The sequence below is a fragment of the Lethenteron reissneri genome, chromosome 2 (assembly GCF_015708825.2).
Source record: "Lethenteron reissneri isolate LAM-NWPU_2019-01 chromosome 2, ASM1570882v1, whole genome shotgun sequence".
Lineage (NCBI taxonomy): Eukaryota > Metazoa > Chordata > Hyperoartia > Petromyzontiformes > Petromyzontidae > Lethenteron > Lethenteron reissneri.
Window position 1 is genome coordinate 587427 of NC_083780.1, and position 25355 is coordinate 612781.

Here is a 25355-nt window from a genome sequence, read left to right on the forward strand (position 1 = left end):
GCCCCGTCCTGCAGCTCGCATGGCGGGCAGCAGCAGCAGCAGGCGGCGAGGAGGAGGAGGCGGCGGCGGCGGCGAGGAGGAGTTGGGAGTCGTGGCGGCCATGGCGGGCAGCGCGGTGAAGGGGATCTTCCGGCAGGCGCTGAGAACCTTCAGCAAACCCTCGGGGAGGGCGGCGGCGGCCCGGGGCTCGGACCCCGCGGCCTTCGCCGAGAACCTCGCGGCCCTGCGCGCCCTCCTGGACGCGGTGCGGCCCGAGGACGTGAACGTGGCGCCCGGGAAGGGAGGAGACGGAGTCGATGAGGATGAGGACGACGGCGGTGGGTACTCGATGTCCGGGGGGTTCGGGCCACCCCCCGTGAGCTACATGGAGATCGCCGAGGGGGTCCACTTCTCCATGGGGATCTTCGTGCTGCGGGCGGGGGCCTCAATCCCGCTGCACGACCACCCGGGCATGCACGGCCTGCTCAAGGTCCTCTACGGGGAGCTGCGGCTCAGCGAGTGGGACCGGGGGCCCCGGCGGGAGCCCGCGGGGAGCCGCGCCGCCGCGGACCCCGCGCCCCCCGAGTTCAAGGTGACGACCGCGCGGGGCGCGGGGGGAAGACAAAGGGGGCCCCTTCGGCCCCCCGCGGGGCGGCTCTCAGAGGGGGCCCGCGGGCAGTGCTGGAGGCTGTGGATGGGGTCCTCCCGGGGTCCTCGAGTTGAGGGGTTGAGCGGCAGTGGGGACGGGATCACGGGGCGGGGTGAGGGAGGGAGGTGAGTGGTGAGGGAGGTGAGTGGTGAGGGAGGGGAGTGGTGAGGGAGGTGAGTGGTGAGGGAGGTGAGTGGTGAGGGAGGGAGGTGAGTGGAGAGGGAGGTGAGTGGTGAGGGAGGTGAGTGGTGAGGGAGGTGAGTGGTGAGGGAGGTGAGTGGAGAGGGAGGTGAGTGGTGAGGGAGGTGAGTGGTGAGGGAGGGAGGTGAGTGGTGAGGGAGGTGAGTGGTGAGGGAGGTGAGTGGTCAGGGTGGTGAAGGAGGTGAGTGGTCAGGGTGGTGAGGGAGGTGAGTGGAGAGGGAGGTGAGTGGAGAGGGAGGTGAGTGGTGAGGGAGGGAGGTGAGTGGTCAGGGTGGTGAGGGAGGTGAGTGGGTGAGGGAGGGAGTTGAGTGGAGAATGAGGTGAGTGGTGAGGGAGGTGAGTGGTGAGGCCTTGAGGTGAGTGGTGAGGGAGGTGAGTGGTGAGGAGGTGAGTGGTGAGGGAGGTGAGTGGTGAGGGAGGGAGGTGAGTGGTGAGGGAGGTGAGTGGTGAGGGAGGTGAGTGGTGAGGAAGGTGAGTGGTGAGGGAGGGAGGTGAGTGGTGAGGGAGGGAGGTGAGTGGTGAGGGAGGTGAGTGGTCAGGGTGGTGAGGGAGGTGAGTGGAGAGGGAGGTGAGTGGTGAGGGAGGTGAGTGGTGAGGGAGATGAGTGGTGAGGGAGGTGAGTGGTCAGGGTGGTGAGGGAGGTGAGTGGAGAGGGAGGTGAGTGGAGAGGGAGGTGAGTGGTGAGGGAGGTGAGTGGTGAGGGAGGTGAGTGGTGAGGGAGGGAGGTGAGTGGTCAGGGTGGTGAGGGAGGTGAGTGGGTGAGGAGGGAGTTGAGTGGAGAATGAGGTGAGTGGTGAGGGAGGTGAGTGGTGAGGGAGGTGAGTGGTGAGGGAGGTGAGTGGTGAGGGAGGTGAGTGGTGAGGGAGGGAGGTGAGTGGGATGGAGGTGAGCGGGAGGTGAGCGGGAGGTGGAGGGAGGTGAGTGGTGAGGGAGGTGAGTGGTGAGTGAGGGAGGTGAGTGGTGAGTGAGGGAGGTGAGTGGTGAGGGAGGTGAGTGGTGAGGGAGGTAAGTGGTGAGGGAGGGAGGTGAGTGGTGAGGGAGGTGAGTGGTGAGGGAGGTGAGTGGTGAGGGAGGGAGGTGAGTGGTGAGGAAGGCGAGTGGTGAGGGAGGTGAGTGGTGAGGGAGGGAGGTGAGTGGTGAGGGAGGGAGGTGAGTGGTGAGGAAGGTGAGTGGTGAGGGAGGGAGGTGAGTGGTGAGGGAGGTGAGTGGTCAGGGTGGTGAGGGAGGTGAGTGGAGAGGGAGGTGAGGGGTGAGGGAGGTGAGTGGTGAGGGAGGGAGGTGAGTGGTCAGGGTGGTGAGGGAGGTGAGTGGGTGAGGGAGGGAGGTGAGTGGTGAGGGAGGTGAGTGGTGAGGGAGGTGAGTGGTGAGGGAGGGAGGTGAGTGGTGAGGGAGGGAGGTGAGTGGTGAGGAAGGTGAGTGGTGAGGGAGGTGAGTGGTGAGGGAGGGAGGTGAGTGGTCAGGGTGGTGAGGGAGGTGAGTGGTGAGGGAGGTGAGTGGTGAGGGAGGGAGGGTGAGTGGAGAGGGAGGGAGGTGAGTGGTGAGGGAGGGAGGTGAGTGGTGAGGGAGGTGAGTGGTGAGGGAGGGAGGTGAGTGGTGAGGGAGGTGAGTGGTTAGGAAGGTGAGTGGAGAGGGAGGTGAGTGGTGAGGGAGGGAGGTGAGTGGAGAGGGAGGTGAGTGGTGAGGGAGGGAGGTGAGTGGTGAGGGAGGTGAGTGGTGAGGGAGGTGAGTGGTGAGGGAGGTAGTGGTGAGGGAGGTGAGTGGTGAGGGAGGTGAGTGGTGAGGGAGGTGAGTGGTGAGGAGGTGATGGGTGAGGGGGAGGTGAGTGGTGAGGGAGGGAGTTGAGTGGTGAGGGAGGTGAGTGGTGAGGGAGGTGAGTGGTGAGGGAGGTGAGTGGTGAGGGAGGGAGGTGAGTGGTGAGGGAGGTGAGTGGTGAGGGAGGTGAGTGGTGAGGGAGGAGGTGAGTGGTGAGGGAGGGAGGTGAGTGGTGAGGGAGGTGAGTGGTGAGGGAGGGAGGTGAGTGGTGAGGGGGAGGTGAGTGTGAGGGAGGTGAGTGGTGAGGGAGGTGAGTGGTGAGGGAGGTGAGTGGTGAGGGAGGTGAGTGGTTGAGGGAGGTGAGTGGTGAGGGAGGGAGGTGAGTGGTGAGGGAGGGAGGTGAGTGGTGAGGGAGGTGAGTGGTGAGGGAGGGAGGTGAGTGGAGAGGGAGGTGAGTGGTGAGGGAGGTGAGTGGTGAGGGAGGTGAGTGGTGAGGGAGGGAGGTGAGTGGTGAGGGAGGTGAGTGGTGAGGGAGGTGAGTGGTGAGGGAGGTGAGTGGTGAGGGAGGTGAGTGGTGAGGGAGGTGAGTGGTGAGGGAGGTGAGTGGTTGAGGAGGTGAGTGGTGAGGGAGGAGGTGAGTGGTGAGGGAGGGAGGTGAGTGGTGAGGGAGGTGAGTGGTGAGGGAGGGAGGTGAGTGGAGAGGGAGGTGAGTGGTGAGGGAGGTGAGTGGTGAGGGAGGTGAGTGGTGAGGGAGGTGAGTGGTGAGGGAGGTGAGTGGTCAGGGTGGTGAGGGAGGTGAGTGGTCAGGGTGGTGAGGGAGGTGAGTGGAGAGGGAGGGAGGTGAGTGGTGAGGGAGGTGAGTGGTGAGGGAGGTGAGTGGTCAGGGTGGAGAGGGAGGTGAGTGGTGAGGGAGGGAGGTGAGTGGTGAGGGAGGTGAGTGGTGAGGGAGGTGAGTGGTCAGGGTGGTGAGGGAGGTGAGTGGTCAGGGTGGTGAGGGAGGTGAGTGGAGAGGGAGGTGAGTGGAGAGGGAGGTGAGTGGTGAGGGAGGGAGGTGAGTGGTCAGGGTGGTGAGGGAGGTGAGTGGGTGAGGGAGGGAGTTGAGTGGAGAATGAGGTGAGTGGTGAGGGAGGTGAGTGGTGAGGGAGGTGAGTGGTGAGGGAGGTGAGTGGTGAGGGAGGTGAGTGGTGAGGGAGGTGAGTGGTGAGGGAGGGAGGTGAGTGGTGAGGGAGGTGAGTGGTGAGGGAGGTGAGTGGTGAGGAAGGTGAGTGGTGAGGGAGGGAGGTGAGTGGTGAGGGAGGTGAGTGGTCAGGGTGGTGAGGGAGGTGAGTGGAGAGGGAGGTGAGTGGTGAGGGAGGTGAGTGGTCAGGGTGGTGAGGGAGGTGAGTGGAGAGGGAGGTGAGTGGAGAGGGAGGTGAGTGGTGAGGGAGGTGAGTGGTGAGGGAGGTGAGTGGTGAGGGAGGGAGGTGAGTGGTCAGGGTGGTGAGGGAGGTGAGTGGGTGAGGGAGGGAGTTGAGTGGAGAATGAGGTGAGTGGTGAGGGAGGTGAGTGGTGAGGGAGGTGAGTGGTGAGGGAGGTGAGTGGTGAGGGAGGTGAGTGGTGAGGGAGGGAGGTGAGTGGTGATGGAGGTGAGCGGGAGGTGAGCGGGAGGTGGAGGGAGGTGAGTGGTGAGGGAGGTGAGTGGTGAGTGAGGGAGGTGAGTGGTGAGTGAGGGAGGTGAGTGGTGAGGGAGGTGAGTGGTGAGGGAGGTAAGTGGTGAGGGAGGGAGGTGAGTGGTGAGGGAGGTGAGTGGTGAGGGAGGTGAGTGGTGAGGGAGGGAGGTGAGTGGTGAGGAAGGCGAGTGGTGAGGGAGGTGAGTGGTGAGGGAGGGAGGTGAGTGGTGAGGGAGGGAGGTGAGTGGTGAGGAAGGTGAGTGGTGAGGGAGGGAGGTGAGTGGTGAGGGAGGTGAGTGGTCAGGGTGGTGAGGGAGGTGAGTGGAGAGGGAGGTGAGTGGTGAGGGAGGTGAGTGGTGAGGGAGGGAGGTGAGTGGTCAGGGTGGTGAGGGAGGTGAGTGGGTGAGGGAGGGAGGTGAGTGGAGAGGGAGGTGAGTGGTGAGGGAGGTGAGTGGTGAGGGAGGTGAGTGGTGAGGGAGGGAGGTGAGTGGTGAGGGAGGGAGGTGAGTGGTGAGGAAGGTGAGTGGTGAGGGAGGTGAGTGGTGAGGGAGGGAGGTGAGTGGTGAGGGTGGTGAGGGAGGTGAGTGGTGAGGGAGGTGAGTGGTGAGGGAGGGAGGTGAGTGGAGAGGGAGGGAGGTGAGTGGTGAGGGAGGGAGGTGAGTGGTGAGGGAGGTGAGTGGTGAGGGAGGTGAGTGGTGAGGGAGGGAGGTGAGTGGTGAGGGAGGTGAGTGGTTAGGAAGGTGAGTGGTGAGGGAGGTGAGTGGTGAGGGAGGGAGGTGAGTGGAGAGGGAGGTGAGTGGTGAGGGAGGGAGGTGAGTGGTGAGGGAGGTGAGTGGTGAGGGAGGTGAGTGGTGAGGGAGGTGAGTGGTGAGGGAGGTGAGTGGTGAGGGAGGTGAGTGGTGAGGGAGGGAGGTGAGTGGTGAGGGAGGTGAGTGGTGAGGGAGGTGAGTGGTGAGGGAGGTGAGTGGTGAGGGAGGGAGGTGAGTGGTGAGGGAGGGAGGTGAGTGGTGAGGGAGGTGAGTGGTTGAGGGAGGTGAGTGGTGAGGGAGGGAGGTGAGTGGTGAGGGAGGGAGGTGAGTGGTGAGGGAGGTGAGTGGTGAGGGAGGGAGGTGAGTGGTCAGGGTGGTGAGGGAGGTGAGTGGGTGAGGGAGGGAGTTGAGTGGAGAATGAGGTCAGTGGTGAGGGAGGTGAGTGGTGAGGGAGGTGAGTGGTGAGGGAGGTGAGTGGTGAGGGAGGTGAGTGGTGAGGGAGGAGGTGAGTGGTGATGGAGGTGAGCGGGAGGTGAGCGGGAGGTGGAGGGAGGTGAGTGGTGAGGGAGGTGAGTGGTGAGTGAGGGAGGTGAGTGGTGAGTGAGGGAGGTGAGTGGTGAGGGAGGTAAGTGGTGAGGGAGGGAGGTGAGTGGTGAGGGAGGTGAGTGGTGAGGGAGGTGAGTGGTGAGGGAGGGAGGTGAGTGGTGTGAGGAGGGAGTGGTGAGGGAGGTGAGTGGTGAGGGAGGGAGGTGAGTGGTGAGGGAGGGAGGTGAGTGGTGAGGAAGGTGAGTGGTGAGGGAGGGAGGTGAGTGGTGAGGGAGGTGAGTGGTCAGGGTGGTGAGGGAGGTGAGTGGAGAGGGAGGTGAGTGGTGAGGGAGGTGAGTGGTGAGGGAGGGAGGTGAGTGGTCAGGGTGGTGAGGGAGGTGAGTGGGTGAGGGAGGGAGGTGAGTGGAGAGGGAGGTGAGTGGTGAGGGAGGTGAGTGGTGAGGGAGGTGAGTGGTGAGGGAGGGAGGTGAGTGGTGAGGGAGGGAGGTGAGTGGTGAGGAAGGTGAGTGGTGAGGGAGGTGAGTGGTGAGGGAGGGAGGTGAGTGGTCAGGGTGGTGAGGGAGGTGAGTGGTGAGGGAGGTGAGTGGTGAGGGAGGGAGGTGAGTGGAGAGGGAGGGAGGTGAGTGGTGAGGGAGGGAGGTGAGTGGTGAGGGAGGTGAGTGGTGAGGGAGGGAGGTGAGTGGTGAGGGAGGTGAGTGGTTAGGAAGGTGAGTGGTGAGGGAGGTGAGTGGTGAGGGAGGGAGGTGAGTGGTGAGGGAGGGAGGTGAGTGGTGAGGGAGGTGAGTGGTGAGGGAGGTGAGTGGTGAGGGAGGTGAGTGGTGAGGGAGGTGAGTGGTCGAGGGAGGTGAGTGGTGAGGGAGGGAGGTGAGTGGTGAGGGAGGGAGGTGAGTGGTGAGGGAGGTGAGTGGTGAGGGAGGGAGGTGAGTGGTGAGGGAGGTGAGTGGTGAGGGAGGGAGGTGAGTGGTGAGGGAGGTGAGTGGTTGAGGGAGGTGAGTGGTGAGGGAGGGAGGTGAGTGGTGAGGGAGGGAGGTGAGTGGTGAGGGAGGTGAGTGGTGAGTGAGGGAGGTGAGTGGTGAGGGAGGTGAGTGGTTGAGGGAGGTGAGTGGTGAGGGAGGGAGGTGAGTGGTGAGGGAGGTGAGTGGTGAGGGAGGGAGGTGAGTGGGTGAGGGACGGAGGTGAGTGAGTGGGTGAGGTGAGTGGTGAGGGGAGGGAGGTGAGTGGTGAGGGAGGTGAGTGGTGAGGGAGGGAGGTGAGTGAGTGGGTGAGGGAGGGAGGTGAGTGAGTGGTGAGGGAGGTGAGTGGTGAGGGAGGTGAGTGGTGAGGGAAGTGAGTGGTGAGGGAGGTGAGTGGTGAAGGAGGTGAGTGGTGAAGGAGGTGAGTGGTGAGGGAGGTGAGTGGTGAGGGAGGTGAGTGGTGAGTGAGGGAGGTGAGTGGTGAGGGAGGTGAGTGGTGAGGGAGGGAGGTGAGTGGTGAGGGAGGTGAGTGGTGAGGGAGGTGAGTGGTGAGTGAGGGAGGTGAGTGGTGAGGGAGGTGAGTGGTGAGGGAGGTGAGTGGGTGAGGGAGGGAGGTGAGTGGTGAGGGAGGTGAGTGGTGAGGGAGGTGAGTGGTGAGGGAGGGAGGGAGGTGAGTGGTGAGGGAGGTGAGTGGTGAGGGAGGTGAGGGAGGTGAGTGGTGAGGGAGGGAGGTGAGGTGAGGGAGGTGAGTGGTGAGGGAGGTGAGTGGTGAGTGAGGGAGGTGAGTGTGAGGGAGGTGAGTGGTGAGGGAGGGAGGTGAGTGGTGAGGGAGGGAGGTGAGTGGTGAGGGAGGGAGGTGAGTGAGTGGGTGAGGGAGGTGAGTGGTGAGGGAGGTGAGTGGTGAGGGAGGGAGGTGAGTGGTGAGGTGAGTGAGTGGGTGAGGAAGGGAGGTGAGTGAGTGGTGAGGGAGGTGAGTGGTGAGGGAGATGAGTGTTGAAGGAGGTGAGTGGTGAGGGAGGTGAGTGAGGGAGGGAGGTGAGTGAGTGGGTGAGGGAGGGAGGTGAGTGAGTGGGTGAGGCAGGTGAGTGGTGAGGGAGGTGAGTGGTGAAGGAGGTGAGTGGTGAGGGAGGTGAGTGGTGAGGGAGGTGAGTGGTGAGGGAGGGAGGTGAGTGGTGAGGGAGGGAGGTGAATGGGTGAGCGAAGTCGGTGGGAGGTGAGTGGGTGAGTTGGTGAGGGAGGGAGGTGAGTTGGTGAGGTAGGGAGGGAGGTGAGTGGGTGAGGGAGGGAGGTGAGTGGTGAGGGAGGTGAGTGGTGAGGGAGGTGAGTGGTGAGGGAGGTGAGTGGTGAGGGAGGGAGGTGAGTGGGGGAGGAAGGTGAGTGGGTGAGTTGGGGAGGGAGGGAGGTGAGTGTGTAAGTGAGCCACGGGACGATTCGTGGTAGGTACCCGGCATGCTGCCTGAGAATGATGGAGCCCCAGAGTTTTGAGACGCAGACTCGCACAGAGACCCATAAGCGCGTGATCGGTGTCTTGGTCAACGGTGACTTTCATTCAAATCCGCGCTGTGTAACCCGGTGAGAATTCGAAAAACCAGGACAGGAGTCGCATTCGCAAGGGTGACCCGGGCCACCACGATGACAACAGAAAACAAAGTGCAGCATTGAAGCTAATGGCAATGGGTGACATCCTCTGTGCGGTGCTGTGACTCATTGAGACTTCACATTTCGCGCTGTGCCCCCCCCCCCCCCACAGCCGCCACTGCGCGCGTGGCAGCGGCCCCTCGTGCGTGCGTCGCGCTACCACGGGCAGCAGCGCCTCTCCGCGCTGGCGCCCTGCCGCCTGCTCACGCCACACCGCGGCAACCTGCACCGCGTGGACGCCGTCGGTGGCCCGGCTGCCTTCCTCGACATCCTGGCGCCCCCCTACTCCCCGGACACGGGCCGCGACTGCCACTACTACCGCCCGCTCGTGCCGGCCACCGCCACGCCGGGGCGCGGCCTCCTCCCCCCGCAGTCCACCGCGCCGCTCCACCACCGTGATGATGGCAGCAACGACGACGACCATGGTGGTGGTGGTGATGAGGATGATGTAGGGGAGTCCTGCTGGTTGCTGGAGATTCCGCAGCCAGCTGAGTTTTGGTGCGGGTCGCAGGATTATCCGGGCCCGCCGGTCATCTAGGCTCACCGAGGATCACTTGCCGAGGATCGGCAGTGAGAGGACTCTGTGAGATGGCGACGATGGTGATAATGAGTTAAGGTTAGATGTCGTGATTTTTCAGTTGCCATTGGCCGAGTGAAGAATCGACATTGAAGTTAATCTGCAAGGTAAAGGAATCAATAGTTATCACTGTGTGTGTACTAGTGTTCTGCGTAGAAATAGGGCCCACGTCTAACAGAGAGGGTCCGTGCCTATAAACATCCGGCAGATCACCAGCATTGGTTCAAGCGAGCCTGGCTCTGCTGATGAGACACTGCATGTCGAAACCGGTCCAGTCTGCTTGAACTGAATCAATGCTTCCAAATTGTAACACTTGCAGAATGTCGTATAGAATCTACATATCTATAACTAAACACACATGAATCAGAATAATCAAGTGTGACAAATATATTTTGAATTAACCCGAAACCAGTTCCTTATCATTATTGCCCTTGTAATTAATTAGCACTTATTTATATCTCTGTAAATGTACATAAATTAGTGTGCGAGGTGTGGGGAGTGGTGGGACAGTGGTTTGCACACTGCACTATGAACCTGGTGACCAGAGTTTAATTCCTGCTCATGACGAATGAGTGGCAAATATTTTAACCAGTCCTGGGCCTCCCCTAGGTCAACTCGTCATTAAATGAGTACCTGGTGCGGTGTCTAAACATCACCACTGAGAAGACAAAGGCAGCCGGGACACCCACCCCCTCGTGTGCCATGCTGGCCTTAATGGGTGCTCTCCTAACAGCACTTGCCCCAACAGCGAGTTAAATACTTTGGGGGTCTTTGATAAGTGTGAGTATGGCTGTGTACACTATTTAACATCTGTGACCAAATAGTTCCAGACGCTTTACATGGCTGTACCAGAGGAATTTCCATCAGGTACAGATACAATGGGAGGCTGATCGATGGCCAGGTGTAATCAACCATGTAATGTATGCTGATGAACTGGTAATTGCGATTGACTTGTTGGAGTTGGACGCTCTGCTGCTGAACCTGGAGCGTGCTACTAAAAGGTGGGGGGCATTGCCATCAGCCCAACAAATCACCTTCCTGGGTATTTTGTTTCGTCAAACACTCCACCTACTCCACTCCCCATGATGGGGCAGTTGTGGAAACGTTTTCATACACAGTGTGCTTATGACTAATTCTGGTTTTGCAGCAGAGATCTTGCTACACATCCGTTGAGCGACATTCTCTTTTCATCAGCTGTGTGACACTGTGTGGAATCAACCTGGTCTATCACTCCACACTTAGCTGTAGGTCTTCTCAGACAGTTATGCCCTCCCCTCTCTATGGTTGCAAAACATGGATCCCTTTGAATGAACATCTGTGCCGGTTATAAACATTCAGGCTGACCTGCTTATGATCTATCCTGGGTTTAAGCACACTGGATTGTGTGAGTTCACAGATCCTTGAAAGATCTGGACAGTCCCGTCAGTGAGCTCCTCCGGCAGGCAAGGCTGCCTTGGCTGGGTCACGTAGCCTCCATGCCCAGCCACCACATGCCCAAATAGCTTGTTTGGCCAGATGAGGGGGCTGATGTGGTACTGGAGGATATACAGTTGAATGGATTTGCCGATGACTGGTACCAGTAGTCTCAAGATCAGCCTCTGTGGAGGAGGTTCGTGAATGACGCTACTGGGGAGCTGGAAGCAGTCGCCCTCCAAGAACAGTGGAGGACAGACAAGCAACGCTCACAACAATGAGCGACACACCAGCAGGATAAAACTCAGCAAGTTGGCGCAGTAGGGCGCACAGGTGGTGCATCTGCCAGTCATCTGTCAACCCATGGCACCCAGGACTGTCTGGAGACCGACCACCGAGCCCTCAATACTTTGGTAGCCTCAAGGTACACCTAGCCTGGCACAACCGCTATGGTGATGTCACTGCTACTTGGTGGGGAATGGCGACTGCTGCTACGGTTCTCCGCTAGCCAAACACTCGCACATCAGCGTGACCTTTCCGGGGAAGGTGATGTGCGTGGCGACTGGATGCCCAAACTTGCGCCAAGCGGACGGCCGCGTCCCCCATGTCTCGTCGAGCTCCCAACACGCACAAAGAAACGTCGGACATTGGTTGGAGGTTCACGGTGGCCGTGACCAGAGACACGTTTGATGCCGACCGCGACCACAATAAAATCTGGAGAGAACTCGATGAGTGTCAGTGTTTATTCTGGTGCGGTGACGGCGTGATGGCAAGGGGGGGGGGACCGCCCCATGATGGTTGATGTGTGGCTGTGCGGTAAATTTGGGGTGTTGTGTGGTTGCCACAGTGACAACGGTATGTGGGTGTTGTGTGGTTGTCATGGAGACATCGAGGTGATGTGCGATTATCATGGTGACAACAGGGTGTGTGCACTTTGTCTGGTCACAGTGACGTCTCGGTGTTGTGCACGTGCCACGGCGACAGGGTGTTGCATGGTTATCACAGACACAGTGGGTCGTGTGTGGGTGTTGCTTGGTTGCCATGGTGTATGAGCGTGGTTGTCATGAAGGGGTCAGGGTGCCATCTTCTCCTCTTCCTCCTCCTCGCCTTGTGGTTGCGGTGCTTGTTGCGGTGCTTGTTGCGGTGCTTGTTGCGGTGCTTGTTGCGGTGCTTGTTGCGGTGCTTGTTGCGGTTGTTTTTGTTTGAGCGAGGCGACCTCCGCCTCAAGCTGCAGCACCGCTCGCTCAATCTCATAATTCTTGCTCACCAGGGTCGCCCACCTGCACCACCACAACACCATCAGCAACAATCACCATCAGTAACCACTACAACCACCATCAGTAGCCACCATCAGCAACAACCCCACAACCAATAGCGGAGCCAGGATTTTCAGGTAGGGGGGACAACCCCCCTCCAGCAATGAAAACTGATAGAGGAGTTGTTAGTAAGGACTTGTCCCTTGCTTTTTATTCGACGCGTGTGCGGCGATGGCGCAGCCATCGATCGAGGGTCGAATTCGAACCGCGGGGTGTGATCGGCATCGCGCTCGCTGAAGGTGAATGCCTTCAGGGAAGTCGTGCCCTGTATACGCAGCTGCGCACAATTCTGAGTCACTTATAACTGCTTTGCCGTTACTTATTGCCAATTATGGACTCGACTACTGTCCTATCATCTCATAGAGTCCCTGGCACGTAATATGCTACACAGTGACAGTGGGGGTTGCAAAATGCCGATTTATTACTAATAAACCCCAATGATCCGATCGAAATTATGGATTTCGATCGGATCATTGGGGGGGCAACGTGCCACCCCACCTCCCCCCAACTGGCTCCGCCAGTGACCACAAGAACTGTCGGCAACAGCAATAAACCACTTAGCACGAACCACTAGAAGCCACGGCACAACCACCTCAAGAACAACCACCAGATGTGTGAGGTGTGGGTAAGGATGGCTTTTGGTGTGGGTGTGGTGAGGGTATGGTGAGTTGTGGTGAGGGTGTGGTGATGGGCAAGTTGTACTGTGTCTCCATCCTCCGTAGCTCCACCCCGGTGCTCAGCTGCTCGCTCTTGCGTTGCCAGTTTATGTCCTGGATGTCCTTCCTGCTCACACACATGGGTTCATGAACACACAGTCAAAGATCCCCCGTGTAGCCTACACTGACTGTTGGGGCAAGTGCTGTTCACGAGTACCTATCAAGGACACGGCACACAAAGGGATGGGTGACCAGCACCACGCTCGGCCGCCTTTGTCTCCCCAGTGGAAATGTTTACACATCGCACCAGGTACTCATCTGAGGCCAAGTCAATTTAGGGAAGGCCCAGGACCGATTCAGATAATCGAGAGTGAGAATCGAACTCGGGTCGTCGGGTTCATAGCGCAGCGCACTACCTGCTGCAGTACTATCCGCTACCTACACACACACAGGTGTAAACACACGCGATGTAAATGTGTTACCCTAACTACTGACCTCAGTTTCTGCAGCTCCTTCTGTGCTTGCTCAGCCATTTGAGACAGAAACCTAAAACACACCAGACACCCCAGCATGTACCACACACTGCACACCCAAGTCACATCCCAGCCACACCCTTTGTACACATACCAGACCGTGTACACACACCACACACCTCGTCCTTAATTCTAGATTTGAAGCTTTCGTGACTGCAAGGATTCATATTCTTAGGTTTTTTCGGTAAAGTCACGTAGGTAAAACATTAAAATTAATGAAAGTAAAATAAAATAAAAATCACGACGTTTCGGAGGCAACACAAGTCTCCGTCATCAGGTGGGACCGTCACAGCCAGATTTGCTGCATCAAGTGAGGCAATGATTCAAGATGTAATCCCTTAAAAGCAAGTTGACGGGGGAGGAGAGGGGGGGAGCTTATCAGAATGTGGTAGCCAATTAATGGAACGTGGCACTTCGTGCCGCCTTTGAGCCCCGCCCCCCTCCCTCCCGATACGTTCCATTCATTGGCTACCACATTCTGATAAGCTCCCCCCCCTCTCCTCCCCCCTCAACTTGCTTTTAAGGGATTACATCTTGAATCATTGCCTCACTTGATGCAGCAAATCTGGCTGTGACGGTCCCACCTGATGACGGAGACTTGTGTTGCCTCCGAAACATCGTGATTTTTATTTTATTGTACTTTCATTAATTTTAATGTTTTACCTACGTGACTTTACCGAAAAAACCTAAGAATACACCTCGTCCTGTACTGCACGTGCGTACTATGCGAGTGCTGCGTATACTGCATGAGTGTGATACACGTTGGGGCCGTGTGTACTGCGTACTGCATTTATATACTGTGTATCTTATGTGTGTACTTAGTAATGCGTGTGTGTATACTGCGTGCATGTCCAGTTTATATACTGCATGCGTACTGTGTGCGTACTGTGTGCGTACTGTGTGCGCACTATGCGTTGGTGCCGTGTGCGTACTGCGTGCATACTGTGTATGTGTACTGCACGCATATTGCGTGTGCGCGCCACGTGTTGGTGCCATGCTTACTGTGTATGTGTACTGCAGTCATACTGTGTAATTAATACGAACTGCGTGTGTCCCGTATACTGTGTACATGCACTGAGCGTACTGCGTGTGTCCCGTATACTGTGTACGTGCACTGTGAGCGTACTGCGTGTGTCCCGTATACTGTGTACATGCAATGTAAGCGTACTGCGTGTGTCCCGTATACTGTGTACATGCACTGTGAGCGTACTGCGTGTCCCGTATACTGTGTACATGCACTGTGAGCGTACTGCGTGTGTCCCGTATACTGTGTACGTGCACTGTGAGCACACTGCGTGTGTCCCGTATACTGTGTACATGCACTGTGAGCGTACTGCGTGTGTCCCGTATACTGTGTACGTGCACTGTGAGCGTACTGCGTGTGCCCGTATTCTGTGTACATGCACTGTGAGCGTACTGTGTGTGTCCCGTATACTGTGTACATGCACTGAGCGTACTGCGTGTGTCCCGTATACTGTGTACGTGCACTGTGAGCGTACTGCGTGTGTCCCGTATACTGTGTACATGCACTGTGAGCGTACTGCGTGTGTCCCGTATACTGTGTACATGCACTGTGAGCGTACTGTGTGTGTCCCGTATACTGTGTACGTGCACTGTGAGCGTACTGCGTGTGCCGTATACTGTGTACGTGCACTGTGAGCGTACTGCGTGTGTCCCGTATACTGTGTACGTGCACTGTGAGCGTACTGCGTGTGTCCCGTATACTGTGTACATGCACTGTGAGCGTACTGCGTGTCCCGTATACTGTGTACGTGCACTGTGAGCGTACTGCGTGTCCCGTATACTGTGTACGTGCACTGTGAGCGTACTGCGTGTGTCCCGTATACTGTGTACGTGCACTGTGAGCGTACTGCGTGTGTCCCGTATACTGTGTACGTGCACTGTGAGCGTACTGCGTGTGTCCCGTATACTGTGTACGTGCACTGTGAGCGTACTGCGTGTGTCCCGTATACTGTGTACATGCACTGTGAGCGTACTGCGTGTGTCCCGTATACTGTGTACGTGCACTGTGAGCGTACTGCGTGTCCCGTATACTGTGTACGTGCACTGTGAGCGTACTGTGTGTGTCCCGTATACTGTGTACGTGCACTGTGAGCGTACTGTGTGTGTCCCGTATACTGTGTACGTGCACTGTGAGCGTACTGCGTGTATCCCATATACTGTGTACGTGCACTGTGAGCGTACTGCGTGTGTCCTGTATACTGTGTACGTGCACTGTGAGCATACTGCGTGTGTCCCGTATACTGTGTACGTGCACTGTGAGCGTACTGCGTGTGTCCCGTATACTGTGTACATGCACTGTGAGCGTACTGCGTGTGTCCCGTATACTGTGTACATGCACTGTGAGCGTACTGCGTGTGTCCCGTATACTGTGTACATGCACTGTGAGCGTACTGCGTGTGTCCCGTTTACTGTGTACATGCACTGAGCATACTGCGTGTCCCGTATACTGTGTACATGCACTGTGAGCGTACTGCGTGTGTCCCGTATACGGTGTACATGCACTGTGAGCGTACTGTGTGTGTCCCGTATTCTGTGTACATGCACTGTGAGCGTACTGCGTGTGTCCCGTATACGGTGTACATGCACTGTGAGCGTACTGTGTGTGTCCCGTATTCTGTGTACGTGCACTGTGAGCGTACTGCGTGTGTCCCGTATACTGTGTACGTGCACTGTGAGCGTACTGCGTGTGTCCCGTATACTGTGTACGTGCACTGTGAGCGTACTGCGTGTGTCCCGTATACTGTGTACGTGCACTGAGCGTACTGCGTGTGTCCCGTATACTGTGTACATGCACTGTGAGCGTACTGCGTGTGTCCCGTATACTGTGTACGTGCACTGTGAGCGTACTGCGTGTGTCCTGTATACTGTGTACGTGCACTGTGAGCATACTGCGTGTGTCCCGCATAGTGTGTACATGCACTGTGAGCGTACTGCGTGTGTCCTGTATACTGTGTACGTGCACTGTGAGCATACTGCGTGTGTCCCGTATACTGTGTACGTGCACTGTGAGCGTACTGCGTGTGTCCCGTATACTGTGTACATGCACTGTGAGCGTACTGCGTGTGTCCCGTATACTGTGTACGTGCACTGTGAGCGTACTGCGTGTGTCCTGTATACTGTGTACATGCACTGTGAGCGTACTGCGTGTGTCCTGTATACTGTGTACGTGCACTGTGAGCGTACTGCGTGTGTCCCATATACTGTGTACGTGCACTGTGAGCGTACTGCGTGTGTCCTGTATACTGTGTACGTGCACTGTGAGCATACTGCGTGTGTCCCGCATAGTGTACATGCACTGTGAGCGTACTGCGTGTCCCGTATACTGTGTACATGCACTGTGAGCGTACTGCGTGTGTCCTGTATACTGTGTACATGCACTGTGAGCGTACTGCGTGTGTCCCATATACTGTGTACGTGCACTGTGAGCGTACTGCGTGTGTCCTGTATACTGTGTACGTGCACTGTGAGCATACTGCGTGTGTCCCGCATAGTGTACATGCACTGTGAGCGTACTGCGTGTCCCGTATACTGTGTACATGCACTGTGAGCGTACTGCGTGTGTCCCGTATACTGTGTACATGCACTGTGAGCGTACTGCGTGTGTCCCGTATACTGTGTACATGCACTGAGCGTACTGCGTGTGTCCCGTATACTCTGTACATGCACTGTGAGCGTACTGCGTGTGTCCCGTATACTGTGTACATGCACTGTGAGCGTACTGCGTGTGTCCCGTATACTGTGTAATGCACTGAGCGTACTGCGTGTGTCCCGTATACTGTGTACGTGCACTGTGAGCGTACTGCGTGTGTCCCGTATACTGTGTACATGCAATGTAAGCGTACTGCGTGTGTCCCGTATACTGTGTACATGCACTGTGAGCGTACTGCGTGTCCCGTATACTGTGTACATGCACTGTGAGCGTACTGCGTGTGTCCCGTATACTGTGTACGTGCACTGTGAGCGTACTGCGTGTGTCCCGTATACTGTGTACATGCACTGTGAGCGTACTGCGTGTGTCCCGTATACTGTGTACGTGCACTGTGAGCGTACTGCGTGTGTCCTGTATACTGTGTACATGCACTGTGAGCGTACTGCGTGTGTCCCATATACTGTGTACGTGCACTGTGAGCGTACTGCGTGTGTCCCGTATACTCTGTACATGCACTGTGAGCGTACTGCGTGTGTCCCGTATACTGTGTACATGCACTGTGAGCGTACTGCGTGTGTCCCGTATACTGTGTAATGCACTGTGAGCGTACTGCGTGTGTCCCGTATACTGTGTACATGCACTGAGCATACTGCGTGTGTCCCGTATACTGTGTACATGCACTGTGAGCGTACTGCGTGTGTCCCGTATACTGTGTACATGCACTGTGAGCGTACTGCGTGTGCGCGCGCCACGCGTTTGTGCCGTGCGAGCCGAGCAGCGTGAGGTTGAGGATGCGCTCGGCCTGGTGCTCCAGCTGTGCGCACGAGTTGGCGACGCTGTCCTGCCACGCCGACACGTCGTTCCGCTGGCCCGCCAGGGGCTGGGGCAGCTCGTACCTGGAACACGCGGGGACAAACGGGTACGTGTGGGAAGACACGTGGGGACACGTTGGGATAAGTGGGGACACGCGCGAGGACACGCGGGATATACACGTGCGGGAACACACACAGGGACACGTGGGGGGAAGCGCAGATACATGGGGACACAAAGAGATGGTGGTTACGGTGTTGATGGTGGTGGTGATGAAGGCGATGATGATGGTGATAATGATGACGGTCATGATGATGATGGTGGTTATGGTGATGATAATGGTACTGTGATGGTGTTGTTGACGATGGTGGTGTTGATGATGGCGTTGATGATAGCGTTGATGATGGCGTTGATGATGGCGTTTATGAAGTCACCTCTTCATGCTCAGAAGCTCCATGGGTTGTCGGGCAGCCAGACGCTCAAACTCATTACGCATGATCTCCGTCTACTCGCCATCACACACCACAACACACCACCGCTAGTGAGCGTCACTCCTCTGCCCTCTGCTATTGCTGGAGGGTGACTGCCTTCAAATGTCCAGTACCATCCTTCACGAGCCTCCTCCACAGAGGGAAATCTTGACACTGCTGGTACCAGTCATCGGCAATTCTACTCAGCTCTACATCCTCCAGTACCGCATCAGCCCATCTCTTTTTCTAGCCCGTGCCATGCTCGATTAGTGCCCCTCTATCTGGCCAATCAGAATCCGCTTGGACATGCGGTGGCTGGGCATGGAGGCTACATTACCCAGCCAACGCAACCTCGCCTGCTGGAGGAACTCACTGATGGATTATGTTCAGATCTTTCAAGAATCTGTTAGCTCATTACCCAATTCAGTCCGATTGAAACCAAGATGGACCGTAGACAGGCCAGCCTGAATGTTTAAAAATGGCACAGATGTTCCTTCAACGCATAGAGAACGGGGACAAAGACCCAAAAGCCTTGTATGGCATGACAAGCAGGTGCTTTGTTTCGGTGGGGCTGATGGTAAGGCCAACAGTGACTCTGGACGTGTGTGAGGGTCTGGTAACCCCTCCGCCTTCAACGAAACGACCAAAGGATCAAACCAAGCGTGTGCATGTGGCCTCAGGGGGGCCGGCACCTTTCACATCTCTTGGCTGAACCTAGTTTAGCGGTGCCAGAAGACTGAACTCCCCTGCCCCCTCCCTTGGGGTTCCTCCAGAAACAGCAGGGAACAACTGCGGGTAGCTACGTGGAATGTTCAAACACATCATATACCATACAACAATCGTCGTTAAGTGGCGGTGACGTTACCACGGTGCCCGGGCCAGGCTAGGTGCACTTTGAAGTCACGTGAAGTATCGAAGGCTCGCTGACAGAAGCACAGCAGGTGCCATAACCACGACAGACATCACGCTGCGCGTACAAGGAAGAAGACACTCAAAAGTGTTTCATGTAGCTGCTGCTCTAAAGTGTTGGAAACAACTGGTGTCTTCTCTCGGGATCACCACAATACAAACAAGTGTGAATGGACCAGGGACGTGCGGTCAGGGGAGGCAGAGCCTCACCTGTCATACTTCATTGAAAATAGTTGTTACTAAAAAAAAAGAATAAATAAAATAAATATTCAGATTTTTCCACTGATCTGTGTCATAAATGTCATTTCTGTACGATTCCAATCATTTTTATAGTCAAAATCGCCAAATTTGCAGAGCTCCGCTGCAAATACAGGAAGAGGCGAGAGGTGAGGCAGCGACGAGCTCAGCCTCCCCTCTGATTGCGCAACCCCTCAGTAACTGGATGGAGCGCGTGCAATAAGCGCGTGCCTGTTACTATCTCAGTATGTCACCAATGTAATGTTTGTAGACCCCTTCATTTCATGTCCTCGTCTTCCATACTCCAGGTAACTTATTTCACGTATATGTGTATAAAGATATTTAGGCTCACTGGTCTCACGGGTTAGTTAGAGTCTACCACCTTGACAACTGTAGACCAAACCCGGACACGGTTCTCAACCCAGGTCTATCAAAACTGCAGTATCCTGTATTCCAGTCCGACACAATGTAATGCTGTACAACACAAAACAGGTACCAAATCCCATTACAAATCAATTACTGCCGCACGAACAACAATTCCACTTTTCCGGACTGTGTGGGTCAAACCCGGGCAGGTGGCTACCCCAATGGTTACAGCCTATACCAATGTTGGCCCAACGTTGGAATGTCGTGGTTTTTTATGTTTATTTTATTTTTTATTACTGAAAGAACCAAGATTAAGTCTACATTATAGACTGCCAGTACACTCACCCAGCTTAATAACCATTGCTACAGTCTACATTATAGACTGATGGTACACTCACCAAACGTAATAACCAGGCTACAGTCTACATTATAGACTGCCAGTATACTCACTCCGATTAAGAACCAGCCGACAGTCTACATTAGTGTTATTTTTATTTTTTATTCACTTTATTATTATTTTTCTATCTACGTGACTTTACCAACAGAACCAAAGAATACGTTCAGGGACGTGCGGTCAGGGGAGGCAGAGGAGGCAGAGCCTCACCTGTCATACTCCAATTAAAATTTCTGTACGATTCCAATCATTTTTATAGTCAAAATCGCCAAATTTACGGAGCTCCACTGCAAATACAGGAAGAGATGAGAGGTGAGGCAGCGACGAGCTCAGCCTCCCCTCTGATTTGCGCAACCCCTCAGTAACTGGATGGAGCGCGCGCAATAAGCGCGTGCCTGTTACTATCTCAGTATGTCACCAATGTAATGTTTGTAGACCCCTTCATTTCATGTCCTCGCCTTCCATACTCCAGGTAACTTATTTCATGTATATGTGTATAAAGATAATTAGGCTCGCTGGTCTCGTCGTGAAACTGCAATGAAAAAGCACCAGGTGAGGCAGCTATCACATCTGCCTCACTGAGGGGGGCGTGTCTAACACGCCCCCCTCAGTGAGGCCACGCCCCCCTCAGTGAAGACACGCCCCCCTCAGTGTGTGAATCTGGCTCTGACACGAGCCAGTGCCTCCCCAGCCATTGACCTCACCGCACGTCACTGGAATGGACACAGTCGTCCCTCGGTGAACAGTGGCATCGGTTACCCCAAGGATCTGGAATGCCTTACTGGCGGTGTTAATAAGGGAGTGTAAGCCTCACTATTTTCTCATGGCTTTTACTTAAACATTATTGTCTTACATTTTATTTTAGTGTACAATGTTTGATACCCCCTTCAGCGGAGGTGATATTACATTTAAAATGAATACGGTTTCGGTTAATGGTTTTTCGGTGAACATTTCGTCTCCCATAGGACCTCCCATGGTTTCAACTGACGTAAAAATGTTGACTCACGGTATGTTTACGTTATGCACCGGCGTCAATTTCGGCCAATCCGAGCACTCGTAAGTGGGGCTGAGGCATGCTCTCAGCCAATAAGCGACACCTATTTATGAGCGTTTAAACTTTTACTGGCTTTGCTTAAATTATGTTTTATTTTTTGGCAGTGGAAACAGCTCTCTTGCAGACTCAGTGATTTTTACTTATTTTTCAACTTATACGTTAATTCGATTGGCAGTTATTTCAGTTAACAGTAGTTTTCATGGAACGGATTAAAAACGTTAACAGAGGGACTACTGGAAGTGATTTGTAACATCTTGTTATAATTACTTTATTTGTATCTTTTTAGTATTTGAGATGTTTATTTATTAATTTGCAACATTTGCTGCTGTCGGGTCTGTCTGCTGGCCGAGTCACCCTTGAAAAATAGCGGTAGAGCTCAATCGGTGATTTACTCTGGTAACTGACTTCTGAGTCTGCTTGGCATTGTGTTGTGTGGTGACCTGAGTGTAGTGTTGTGAGTGTGGTGAGCACGGTGACACACAGTGAGGACTAGCGGTGAGTGCTGAGGTGTGGCGAGGCGAGGTGTGTGCGGTGAGTGCTGAGGTGTGGAGAGGGGTTGGTGGTGAGGTGTGGTCATTGGAGGTATCACCTCGAATGCGCTCAGCTCGGGAGGGGGGAGGCAGCTCAGGTAGTTCTTGGTCGGGCGGTATCGCCGCGTCTCCTCCTCCACGAGCGCAGCGGCCTGCGACAGAACCGCACACACCGCATCAATACTTGCCACACACAACACACGTCAATACTCACCGAACACCGCACGCACACCACGTCCATACCACACACACCACGTCAATACTAACCACACACCACGCACACCACGTTAATACTCACCACACACCGCACACGCCGCACACACCACGTCAATACTCACCGCACACACCACCTCCATACTCACCACACACACCGCGTCAATACTCACCACACACACCGCACACGAACCACATCAATACTCACCACACACACATCAATACTCCCCACACACACCACGCAAATACTCACCATACACCCCGCACACGCCCCACATCAATACTCACCACACGAACGGCACCCACATCAATACTCACCACACGCACCGCACACGCACCACATCAATACTCACCATACACATCACACACACACGACATCAATACTCACCACACACACACGACACGAATACTCACCACACACACCACATACTCCCCGCATCAATACTCACCGCACACACCACACACACACCACGGCAATACTCACCACACACACCACACACACACGACATCAATACTCACCACACACACACACCACGTCAATACTCGCCACACGAACCGCACACACACCGCACACACACACGACATAAATACTCACCACACACACCGCACAAACACGACATCAATACTCACCACACACACACCACGTCAATACTCGCCACACGCCCCGTAGGCCGTAAGGTGAAGACGTTTTACGTTTAATCCCGTTCCCATATATGGGGCACTAAATTATTTTCATTCTAATAAAAAGATCTATTGCTGTTGGCCGTGAAAATAAAAGTTCTCCATGTCTAATCCTGCAGTTTATTTTTTATTATTGTTTAAAGTCGGCAATATTTCTTTCCTCGCGTAATAATATTTTGATCATCAGTGATGAGGCTTTGCGTCACGTGCTTCCCGCTAGACCAATAAGGTGGCTGCTTTTTGGGACGAGAGGTAAACATTAGTCCAAGATGCCTGCGCCCTTGTTGTCAATATCGAGTAGTGAAGAGGAGGAAATTACGGCCAGACCTCCTACAAAAGTCCGTAAAAAGTATTTTAAACAATGCTATATGCATCTCACATCCATAAAGAAAGAAGAAACAAAGGATTACACGGACACGGTGGGATACATTCAGAAACTGCGTCAAACGGTGGCTTTTTTTGCAAGGTGAGAATCGGAGAATAGCAGAAACATACAAACATTGTCTAGAAATCGAGTTTGACAATGTTCCCGAAGACGCTGGGTTTCACTCCACTTGCTACAGGCGTTTCATTGACAAAAAGCGCTTGGATGCGGCCGAGAAACGGGCCACACAGTGTCCTGAAGCTCAAGATCAAGGCCAGTCTGTGCCATCGGGTAGTAACGTTACTATCGCTGCAGTTGATTGTCCCGCAAAAAAACTTAGGTCCAGGACCAGCCTGCCAGTAACTTGTGCTGGTCCTGTGCTTTCTACCTTGTGCATAATTTGTAAGAAAACGGACAAGTACATAATTTCCACCCTAAATTCCATGCTGAATCCTTTTGACACACACCAAGATGTCATTGTGTGTCTTAGCTCTGGGACAGTAGCAGCTGAAGAAATCATGTGGGATTTGCTCGCAGCTCCGGAAAAAGGGGGAAAATGCTTTCGTGACTGCAGGGATTCATCTTCTTGGTTCTTTCGGTAAAGTCACGTAGAAGGGAAGTAATAAAATAATAAAAATAAAACATAATAAAATAATATAATATAATAAAATAATATAATATTTTATTTTATTATGTTTTATTTTTATTATTTTATTACTTCCCTTCTACGTGCCTTTACCGAAAGAACCAAGAAGATGAAGGGGAAAATGCTGTCAAAGAGTTTATGGACCAAAGACTGTTATATATTTGCTCCCATCAAAACACAAAAACTGAAGACCTTTAGTGACCAAGCAAAGACAAAGAAGAAATCTGCAGCAGGCAAGGAAGTGATTCTATGTGCCGACAAGAAACTATTCTCCAGATTACTCGTCATAAGTCAAAGTAGAAAAATTTACCTGCGGGAAATTCTGTCTTACTCCTTGGGAACTGTGTCATATCCTTTAGGCAGTGCTGGCATCGTCAGCTTTTCCAGAACTATCCATGCCCCTTCCAAGTGACGCCCTGTACCAACACTGCAAAAGGGCAAACTACCAAGCAGCCATAATGAGACATTCTCTGAAAAGGCATAATGTGTGCCCCTTCACCCGTTGGCAATGGATGGCACCTCGAGGATGGTGAGTTAACAGTGACCTGGATGACTAGAAATCCTGTCCCTAAAAGTGTGTTTCAGGCAGTGCACTGCAGTTGCAAGCATAGCAAATGTGAGACTGGAAGATGTTCCTGTATGTCTGCAAGACTGTCTTGTACTGATTTATGTCGGTGCCAAAATTGTGCCAATGTTTGACAGGAAACAGAAGAAGACCTACATGGGATGATGGCTCTGATTAGTGATAGGGATGATACCGATGAGTAAATATGCGCTGTGTTATAATTTAAGGTGATTTTGAGCTGTAAAGAATCTGTGGTAGAATTGTAAATTTTTTTGGCAGCATTCCAAAACAAGGGGACAGTGTAGCATTTCGAGTCATTTCAGCCAACTTGGGCCAAAGTGTGCTTATATTTGTATCTTTCTGTGATTACACAGTACCTATTGAAAATGTTGATGTACAAAACATCACAGTTTTGCTAAATTTAAGATGTTTATGTTTAATTTTTCTTAGTGCCAATCCGTGAAGTTGAAGCATATTTTCTACAAATTTGCCATATTTCATGGTCTACATTCACACTTGAGTATATAATGCACCAAAACCTGTCTCAAGTGTTTAGGTACATGTATAAGTGTCAGTTTGAGAGATATTTGGTGTTGCTAAAATGTATATAAATAAAGTTACAAACAAAACCAACAGCATAAGATTTTCGTTTTTTCCAATTCACAATTATATACATTTATGGATTTTGAAAAAAAACTGCAGGGTATTTTGCGGAGAACTTTTAACATAAAGTCGAAAATGGTTTTGTCTATGAAAAAAATCATTTAAAAAGTAGTTCCCAGGTGTGGGAACGAAAATCATTTTCTAGCCACTTTTTCCTAGTTCACCTTACGGCCTACCGCACACACACACGACATCAATACTTACCACACACACCACACCGCGTCAAAACTCTCCACCCACACTACACACCGCGTCAATACTCACTGCACACCTCACACCAGACACGTCACCCCCCCCCCCCAGCCTCACCGCCTCGCGGACACCCGGCGCGTCGTAGCCCTGGTCGAAGTAGGGCAGTGCGTCCACCACCACCTCCCCCGCCATGACGGAGACACCCGGGAGACACGCGGGGACACGCGGAGAGAGACGGGGACACGCGGAGAGAGACGGGGACACGCGGAGAGGCGCGGAGAGAGACGGGGACACGCGGAGAGAGACGGAGACACGCGGAGAGAGACGGGGACACGCGGGGACACGCGGAGAGAGGTGGGGACACGCGGAGAGATGCGGAGATAACGCGGGGACACACAGGGATAACGCGGGGACACGCGGAGACACGCGGAGAGACGCGGGGACACGCGGAGAGACGCGGGGACACGCGGAGAGACGCGGGGACACGCGGAGAGACGCGGGGACACGCGGAGAGACGCGGGGACACGCGGAGAGACGCGGGGACACGCGGAGAGACGAGGAGACGGAGATTGCTGAACACGCGGGAGCGGTTCGCACGCGCGGAGAAGCGGCTCCGGGTTAAAGGTGGCGGCTCCGGCTTCCGGTTCCTGTTTCCCAAGGCGGAACCCCCCTGGACCCACAGCAACCGTTGCTATGGGATGGCCCACGGGGGCCCCAGCAACGGTTGCTATGGGAAGTTTGGAGTCGAAATAAAGGCTGAGTTCGTCGTCTCGACATCTTAAAAAGGCCAGAAACAGTCGGCCCTGACAGCTCCTTTGCCTTGTTTCAGAACGTTTTTATTATCATTGCATTACTGCTGCATGTATACTGCACAGCAAATCCATGGATTAGTGCAGGGGTCCTCAAACTACGGCCCGCGGGCCACATGCGGCCCGCCGAGGACATTTATCCGGCCCGCCGGGTGTTTTTGCCGCCGC

At 54.5% G+C, this 25355-nt stretch overlaps 2 protein-coding genes across 2 annotated transcripts; one reads left to right on the forward strand and one right to left on the reverse strand.

Annotated features, from left to right (window-relative positions):
* ADO (2-aminoethanethiol dioxygenase) lies at positions 1–10835 on the forward strand. Its single transcript, XM_061548036.1, has 2 exons — positions 1–571; positions 8229–10835. Exons 1-2 carry the CDS (start codon positions 20–22, stop codon positions 8652–8654), a joined length of 978 nt encoding a protein of 325 aa, XP_061404020.1. The 5' UTR covers positions 1–19; the 3' UTR covers positions 8655–10835.
* Positions 10836–24984, reverse strand: BCAS2 (BCAS2 pre-mRNA processing factor). Its single transcript, XM_061548110.1, has 7 exons — positions 24496–24984; positions 21114–21206; positions 17529–17599; positions 17019–17180; positions 12574–12624; positions 12125–12205; positions 10836–11386 (listed from the first exon to the last, which is right to left on the reverse strand). Exons 1-7 carry the CDS (start codon positions 24568–24570, stop codon positions 11179–11181), a joined length of 741 nt encoding a protein of 246 aa, XP_061404094.1. The 5' UTR covers positions 24571–24984; the 3' UTR covers positions 10836–11178.
* Between the last annotated feature and the right edge of the window lie 371 nt (positions 24985–25355).